The sequence below is a fragment of the Thalia democratica genome, chromosome 2 (genome assembly GCF_965202585.1).
Source record: "Thalia democratica chromosome 2, ktThaDemo2.hap1.1, whole genome shotgun sequence".
Classification (NCBI taxonomy): domain Eukaryota; kingdom Metazoa; phylum Chordata; class Thaliacea; order Salpida; family Salpidae; genus Thalia; species Thalia democratica.
Window position 1 is genome coordinate 56042946 of NC_139166.1, and position 9689 is coordinate 56052634.

The 9689-nt window shown below is 24.5% G+C and overlaps 1 protein-coding gene across 1 annotated transcript; it reads right to left on the bottom strand.

Moving 5' to 3' along the window:
• Positions 1 to 1441: 1441 nt before the first annotated feature.
• On the bottom strand, positions 1442 to 5569 carry LOC145829666 (uncharacterized). The gene is made up of 5 exons (XM_082937520.1): positions 5503 to 5569; positions 4585 to 4706; positions 4154 to 4307; positions 2973 to 3087; positions 1442 to 2420 (listed from the first exon to the last, which is right to left on the bottom strand). Exons 1-5 carry the CDS (start codon positions 5542 to 5544, stop codon positions 2404 to 2406), a joined length of 450 nt encoding a protein of 149 aa, XP_082793646.1. The 5' UTR covers positions 5545 to 5569; the 3' UTR covers positions 1442 to 2403.
• Positions 5570 to 9689: the final 4120 nt, after the last annotated feature.

Below are 9689 nucleotides of genomic sequence, written 5' to 3' on the forward strand. Positions count from 1 at the left end.
GCTGTATTAATTGTAATATTAATTAAACTGAAACAAACTTCTTGTTTATCCGTGTAAAAAAATACAAGGACTTTAAGTTAAGCACTAAAAGAAGTTATCAACTACCATAAAATGTTACAACTGAAAAGAAGTTAGTTTTTTTTACATTTAAAACCTTACTATAATAACTTTAATATTTAAAGATAAGTAGTACTACCTAAATGTTAAAACATATTAAATGCTTGTTTATTTAAAATTCTGTTATCTCTTAATATTAGAGAAAATTTAAAGTTTAATTTTGTGCTTTTATAGGAAAGTTGATATTTTCTTGCAAAACGTATTTTTGTTTAAACCTTGTTCTAAAAAGTTTGTTTAGTTTAAGCTATAGATAGAATATCATTTATTCAAAAAAAAAAGAAAAAAATAACTATTTTGTATCTGCCTCAAATACTCTCTTAGCTTCACAGTTTTTAAGATTCTGCAATGATAAACATTTTTAAAAGCAACTTTTTGGTATTTTTCTCATTAAGTGCATAGTGTTTAAATGTTATAGTATTTATTTTTAAATTATTATTTAAAGAAGTTAAATAAAGTTTATGGTTAAATTCACTTTTTTTAAAGTAACTAAAACTACATAATAATTTATATTTATTCATTAAATTATAAAATGCTTTAAATATTTCAATTAACTAAAAAATAACTTTTAGCATAATTTGCTGATAAAATTCAAGGTAAAAGTATTTCAGCTTATAAAAATTTTACCTTATTTAAAATGTTGTGATCATTTTCAAAGTATTTTCATGTCTGCTTTTAGTATTGTTTATTTCGTTTTATAAATTTATTTAAAGTTTGTTTTTTAAGTCTAAAAAAGTTCTCTACTTCTATGCTTATTCTTTTAAGTTTTAGGCTTAGATTAGACTTTATTTCAATTTTTATCTTATTAAACAAGTTTTTGAGGACATTATGAATAAAACATTCTGAAGAAAACACACAACTTAGTTAATTTTCCTTTAATATTTTCTTTGCTATTCGTTCATTTTCTCGATTGTTTTATTTATTAAGATTTAAGATTCAGAATATATAATATATTTTTTTTACTTTAAAGAAATTGTAAAAGCATGTGGTGTACGAATCGATAACCGAAAGATTTTTTCGTACATCAGGAGTTTAGACCAAACTTTTTGAGCCCTTTTTTATCGTCAATAAACAATACATATAAAAATCATGTAGAAAACTTATTATTGTGCATAATAATTATAGCTTAAGTTTGTTAGTATAACTTTCCTATCATGTATATAATTAATTAGTCAGAAGAGAAGCAAGTAAAAATCAACTTTATTATAACTAAACGAAGTTCATTATTGGAAATAAGTTTATAATCAATCGTAATCGCACAAAAAAAAAACGCTCAAAATTAAACACAAAAAAGCTATTTACAATTTGTACAGTTTGTAATGTTCTTTCACAAATATGAGTTTAAAAGGCTTCTGAAGATAAAATCAACTTTTAGTAAAAAACTTTTCAGCTAAAACAAAAGTAAGATATAAAAATGCAATATAACTTGCTGTTTTTTGTAGAAAATAGAACTGATAGATTAAAGAGTTAAAAAATTTATGCTAATAATTTTATTGAAAATAAAAGTTAACAAAAAAAATGAAAGAAAAATTGACATTGAAAAATAAAACACAACGTGAAAATATGGAAGCACAAAATACATAATTTAAAATATTTACAAAAAGAAATCTTGCTTTTTTAGCAAAATTCTTTATCGACATGAACAACTCTTAAAAAGTAGACCCATTGAAAAAATAAAAAAACAATTTACACAAGTTTAAAGTTATTTACAAGTATTAGCTCAACTATTTAAAGTTGTAGCATTTATTGCACTGAGACCCAAAAAAGTTGCGAAGTAAAAAATTAAACACATATAGAAAATATAGAGATGTTATAGTAGTTTAAAAAAAAGATATATATATGCACATAAACAATTTACAGAGTTTTAAGAGACTTAAACTAGTATAAAAATATAGAAGCTATTTAAGTATTTACAAAAGTTCAATATCTTCTAAGATGTGGCTTTAAATTCCAAGTTTAAAAAGAATACAGCAGGCTAAAATATGTACAAGAAAATCCAAAACGAATTGCAAGATTTTGCATTTGAAAAGTGAAAAAAGTGGAAACACATTATAAAATATATTAACAAGTATTAGCTCAACTATTTTAAGTTAAAGCATTTATTGCACTCGAAACCCGAAATTACATGTCATATATATTTTTAAAAGTTTTTATTATTATTTATGAAAACAAGGTGTAACTTAGACTATTCATCATAAAAATTTACAAATCAAAAAATTATATTTAAAATTGCAAAAATTTGATAAAATATGGCATATGTTCATTTTTATCGCCGACATGTACTTGTAGTTAGTAGTATGGTGGACCTGTAAAATGATGTTTAGCTTTTGAATGCTTATTATTAAAGTTTTAAAAATATTTTTTGATAGACTTTTTTTTTTTTTTCAACTTTAATTTTAGTTGTTTTAGACCAGCGATTCTTAACCTGGGGTAATTTCCCATGTATTAGGGGGTAAATTTTCTATATTACACTTTATGTAAATAAATTTTCATTAGTTATCTTATTAATTTAAAAGTTAGTTTTTAAATGTATTGTTTAAAAGTTAAATAAACTCTATAAATTTTACGATTTTATAAACTTCAAAAGAACTAAGTTCAAAAAATCTTTTTTTCCTCAAAACTGAACACTGTTTTATATATTGGGGGTTAATTTGTAATAACCTTCCAGAAAGGGGTAAAACATGAAAAAAAGGTTTTAAAACCGCTGTTTTAGTCGGTGCTGACTGCTGAGTTTTGTGAAATAAAGAAACAAATGTATTATTATTTTTAACATATAAAATAAATGTTTTGTTTAAAATTTTGATCATGTACAGTTGTAAATACCAACAATTAAATTCAACAATTAATTCTAAACAAACCTTGGGGTCTCGGGGGTCCGTAACCACGCGGAGGGGGTCCGTAACCAGGGTAACTGTTGGGAGGGTAATGGCCGCTAGGTGGAGCTGAAGGTGGATAACCCGGACCTGCTGCTGGCTGAAATAAAAAATAAATTGGTAGTTTTAATTAAATGTCATGTGTAGTTTTATTTTTATCAATGAAGATAACTTTTAACAGAAAAAGGTTTTTTATAAAATGTTATTAATTTTTGAGTACTCTTTTTATTTTTACTTACAGCCTTTTTTTGTGACGGCTCTTCGTGTATAGAAAAGTTAAATCAAGTATAAGGGAAATATTTGCAAATTATCACCTTAAAAACATATACAGTGTACTAACTTTTGCTTTTAGTTTGTAAAAAAATATTTTTTTGCAAGTCTTTTTTCGATATCATCAAACACGTATTTATATAATGAAATTTTACTTTTTGTTGTTAGTCAATAGTTTAGCTATCTAAACAAGATATTCGGTTTTGAACAAAATGAGCATTTAAAAAAATAACAAATAGGAAAAATGAAATATGCTTTTTGATAAAAACTATGTTATTAGTTTTTTGACATCGCTTAAAACCTACTTTGTAATAATTATAGTCAATTGAAACTAAAATTATTTTGGTGTGGTTTATACCTAATAAATTAAGTCGAATCGACGTGGCTGCTCACAAGGCTTGGTATAACAACAACGTATCATAGAATACAAAGAAAAAACGTTAGGTATGGCAAGAATAGTAATAGGAAACTAAATAATTAGACTTTTCATTTGATGTTTAAAGGGAGTTTTATTAAGTATATTAGACAGCTTTTACATAAACTTATCTTTGATTATTTTTTTCCTCTTTACTGTCGAAAAAGTGTTTGTTTCTAATATAAGTTTAAAGCTTAATAAAGTTTTATAGATGCAAAAATAGTTTCATTTATTATTTTTGTTTTTTGTATTATTTTTAGAATAATTACATTTTTACGTTTCTAACTTCTTTGACACGACATTAAAAGATATTTTAGTGGTGTGCGACTCGATGGTCGAAGGCTTTTTTCGTGCACCAAATTCTAGGACCAAACATTTGAGCGTTTCTTTTTTGTCGTTGAATAAACAATACTTTTACACTTGAAAACTTAAAAGTTAATAAAAATACAGAATTGAAGATGTAATTAAAAAAAGTGAAAACCATTCTGGGTGGTGGGGGGTGTCTGACTGGATGGTTGGGGTGGTGATGATGGTTGCCATGGTGATGGTGGTGGTGGTGATGATGGTGATGGTCGTTATGGGCGATCGCGGCAGCCGTGTGATTGGCCACTTCCCTACGATGAGCTGCTTCCGCTCTGTTTATGACGTCATTGAAAGAAATCGTTATGTATATATTTATACATATATCACGTTTGCAACGAGTTTCGAAAATAAATAAAAACAAACTAAAGAAATGAATCGTGACTATTCAAAAAAATATAGTAAAAAAATATATTTTCAACGTCAATATATAATATTCAAAGTCTGTTTAGTGCATATAATAAACGCGGTAGACTTAGTACCTTAGCAACAGCATGCATAAAAAGAATTGGTATCAAGTTTATTATTTTGCTGCTGTTTTCCGCAACTAACCGATTGTGCATCTGGTTGCTCTTGTGCTCCAGCCTCACAGCTTTGCCGATGTCCCCGTGAAGAGCCGCGTTGATCGCCCTGTGGTGGAGTCTCTCCTCCTTCCGCTCCAGTCTCTGCTCTTGCTGAAAAGTTGTACTTGTGTTAACAAGTAGTGAGTACTTTTGCGTCCTACTTCTTTACAATTTTGATGAATTTTGCTTGCCAGAACTTTTTTAAACAAATGTAAAATTTAAGATTTGAACTATATTTTCAGTTTTTTAACCCAAACCATGTATTTTTATGTCCTACTTGTTTACAATTTTGCTTGCCAGAACTTTTTTAAACTTTTTTTTTTGTAAACATTTAGATTAAATTGAAGCGTTGAGCTGTATTAATTTATAACCTTTTTCCAATTTTTTAAACCAAACCAATGTAGTCTTTATAATATTGTGTTAGCTAAGTATACATATTTATAGACTAAACTTTTTCGAAAAAAATCATATTTTTAATTTTTTTTTTAGGTACAAACACTTTCTACTTTTGAAATTTTAGTTTAGTTTAAAGAAAATTTAAGTGTAAGTAACTACAAATTAGAGTTAATTAAATAAAAATTTAATGAAGTTGTGTTAAAGTTTTAATTTAAGAAAAAAGTTTAGTTTGTGATAAACATATTTAAACTATTATATATTGGAACATAATTGACCAGTAATTATACAATAAGATATACAAGACACATACATTTCAATAAAACTAGATATATTTCGAGCAATTCTCATCAGTAGAGTACAAAGCTAATAAAATATAAGATTTTGTTTTAATATATCTAGTTTTATTGGAATTGCGTGTCTTGTATATCTTATTGTATTTTTATTACAGTTATTTTCAAAAATAAGTGTTTTTTATTTTCGAACGAGCAAACATTAAATATAAAATACTAACTCTGTGAGCTTTTCTAGCTTCTTGTTCGAAATACTTATCCATTAATTTTTAAACTTTTTAAACTTCACTATATGAAAAATGATTAGTTAATAACTCAATTAGTTTGTGTTAATCAAGCAATACAAAAATATTATAATCAGCTAATATTTTGATTAAACAAAAGTCTAAAGTACAAAATAAGTGCTGACTCATTTTATTGTTTAAAGTAATTGTAAAACTGATCGAAATTTCACGCAACCAATTTTTCTTTAATTTGTTTTAAGTTGATCAGAGTACTTTGTTTTTACGTAACGTTTATCAACTTAAACTGATAAACAAAGTAAACACCTTTAAGATTAATTGAAAATGTAAAAAGCTCGAGATTATTGATTAATATGTACAAAATTGAATGTAAACTTCAAAATATATGTAGTTAAATTTTTGCTAAGTTTAAAACATTTCGAACTTTTTATGGTAATTTCAAGGTAGTAAACAAAACTGACTTTAGATTATTAACTCTTAAACAATATACATTAAAACTTCTTGTATACTAAATTTAAAAGATAGTTTAACTTGCAATGACTCAATACTACTTAATAGTATTCAGTAGAAACAGAATTTAAAGTTTTTAAGACAAGTTAAAAAAAAATTAAGTAAAAAGTAGTATCTGAGCTTTAAAAAAATTTAAGATAAATAGATAAACTGTTGAAGACAAAATCTACTTGAATAAAGCTTGAAGAAAATTAGTAAGTACATTTTAGAATAGGTGGTTAGGGTTTTCTAAAGAAATGTGTAAATCTAAAACCATATTATTAATTTTTGTTTAAACTATTGCTTAATGAACTTTTAATTTTTATAAATTTTCGTAAAACAAAAACAAGTATATGTGTTGCATATTTTGTAGATCACGCAAAAAAAAACAAATTCAAATTAGTTTGTAAAATTCATGTTTTAATTTTTTTTACTAAACATTCATAATGTTTACTATTAAAACAGTAAAAAGAAAAACTTTAACTTTAGATAACAGAAAGCGTATTTGAATCTTATAATCGCTTACTTCTTAAAATATCTTCATACAAACATAAATTATTACGCTAAACTCATTTCTTGATAAATTTAAAAAAACAAAAACTTTTCTACTACTCTTATCATGTCATTGCTAGTTACAAATTCTAATTCTATTTCCACACGCATCACGAGTTATGAACGGATTAGTCATTGAACAATTTGTGCAGCTCAATTATTAACCATCGCAATTGTGTGTCAGGTGCAAGTTTGTTTAATCGCAAAATTATCTTTTTAAAACAAACAAACAAAAACCACCGCAATTTTTCGTGCATGCGAACACCAACCTTGTGTTTTTATTGCGCATTAAGTTTTATTGCTTGTTTTATGAAAACAGCATGTGCTTTATTGTGCAAAAAAATGGTTGTTATTGCGCTGTTTGAAAGTAAAAAGTAGTAAAGTGATAATAAAAACTTTCAGTAGTTTACAATTTCAATTCTAAAATTATGTTTAAGATGTATATAAATAGTGAAATAACATTGTGTTAGTTTGAATTTAACTAAATAGGTTTCGCTTGAGAATTTAAAAATGTAAGTAAAATTATGCTGTAGGTTTCAATATTTTAAATTATAGTTTTATACTTCATAACCAATTTATAAATTTATGATCAAGTAATTTAAAAAACCCGTTTCCTTCGTATTAATTTGAATAAATTAAGAGCTAAATTTTCACATAATAATGTCAAATTATCGAATTTTAATTTTTTTAAATAAATGTTTTTTTAATTAATTGTATTTAATTAAAACCTTTTTACAATCACTAAAGAAGACATAATTCAGATATTAAAAAAATTATAACTTCTTTTACTAAAACTTAATTATCTACATATAGCTTAGATAAAAAGAATATTTAACAACTCTATGAAATTATACAAAACACTTTGCGCAATAAAAATTATCATAACAACGACTCACTATTTGTTGACGTAATGAAGCGATGATTTTGCAACTATACTGAATTCTCAATAAGCACAGATAAACTGCGCAGCAAAATAAGCTAACAGCAATCTGTGCTTTATGAGAAACGTAACAATTATTTGAAGTGTGTTTGTTTTAGCAGTAGTTTATTATTATGCTGTTCTGTAATGTGATTAGAAATTAGCTACATATTATTTCAACTCAAATACTAACCATATTTGTAATATTGTTAATGTAACATTTTCTAAAGTAAAATTGTGCTAATGCCTAAAATACTGATATAAAATAATACCTCTACTTAACGAACTGTTTGATGTTATAATTGTGTAAATAGCTTTATTATAATTATTTCCACTAAAGTATAAAAAATTGTAAATATGATAAAAAGAAAAAAAAAACAAATTAGAAGTACTTCAAAGAACTTTATTTAAGTAAATAGCTTAAATTATAAAAAACGTTTATTATCACAACTTGAAAACTTTAATAACTGTAATAGATTATTTGTTACAAAAAATTGAAAAAAATTACTTTTTTCACAAATTTTTAAGTTCATTAATGCAAAACAATTTCATAAAACTGTTTACAGAAAAAAGTTTACTATTAGATATGATAAATACTTTGATGACTAATAATACAAGTATTGTTAGCAATTTTGAAAACAAGTTTTACAACACTTTACTACAATAGAGTTTTACAACTATTTTCCTTTACTTACTAAATAAAAAAATAAGTCGCTTAAGTTAAAACTAATCAAGTATTAGACAAAATATAAAAAACTGTATAGTTTTATAAAAAAATAAATAAATGTTTTTTTTTCATTAGTAATTGACGTAATGCTTTGATTGAAGTAAAAAACCTTTGTAAAAACACAATACTGAAAAAATTATGTCTAATAAGTTATTAAAAAAGTAAATAATATTCTAACTTGTTTGTTAGTTCTTAATCTAAAATCAAAATAATTTATATAAAACTCTAATTACAGTTTCTATGAATATAGTTTTCTAAAAAAATTAAATCTAACCAACATAATTAGACAATGCAAAACATAAAACTTTTTTAACTATCTATCTAACTATGGATTTAGAGAAAGATTTAAAACAACTGTAAATACAATGATATGGTTTCTCTTTTATAGCTTTGTATTAAAACAAAACAGCGACCAAACTAAATTCTAACAAAAGACTTTTATTTTATTTTTATTTTAAGCTTGTGTTAAAGTTTACACAAAAACTTGACTGTTTTGTGCTAAAACTAAGTTTACTTATTCAGCTTCATATGCAGCTCGTTGTACATGACAAAGTCTAATTAAGTGCGTAATTAGAACTAGTTTACATTAAATTAAATCGGTATGGTAATAAACTTTACTACTTCTAATTTCCTAAATGATAAAAACTAGTAAAATATTTCAAATTTAAACTGTCTAATTTATGCAATATAGCAAATTTGAAGTTTATTAAAAGGTTTAGTTACAATACTTTATGGTTAATTTGACTTCAGTAAATAATTACATTGAAAAGTTAAAATTTCAATAGGTCGATATAAGAAACAATAGTACAGTTTGTAAAAAAAACATTTTAATCAGATGAAAAAATAAAATTAAAAAAAACTGCTAAACTCAAATTTACAATAAAAAAACAAGTACAAACCATTTTCTTACGTCTGTATATAATTTTGTAAACAAGCTTTATAATATGTTATAAGAAAAAGCTACCAGTTAAATATAAGTTTGTTATTGCTTGAAGTTAAATCATGAGCTTACTAATACTTTTCCGTTTAAAAGAATTAAGTTATACTCTTTTTTGAAATTTATATTCATTTTTATTATTACATTTTTTCTAAAATTTTAAAAGCTAACCAAAGCTAATAAATAATGCTAAAGTATAACCAATTCAACTTTTTATCTAACTATTGACTTTATAATAAGTTTTAAAGCAACTGCATTAATTATGGTATGTTTTTTTATAGCTTTTCATTGAAACAAAACAGTTAATAAACTACATTTCAACAAAAGATTTTTATATTGTTTTTATTTTAAGCTTGTGTTAAAGTTTACACAAAAGCTACAAAGTTTTTTTTTTGCGATTGACTCTTTTGTGCTAAAACTAAGTTAACTTATTCAACTTCAAATGAAAAAGTGCAACTCACTATTTAAGTTATATACGACAAAGTCTAATTAAGTACATAATTAGAACGAAGTTACATTAAATTAAGTCTTTATGGTAATAC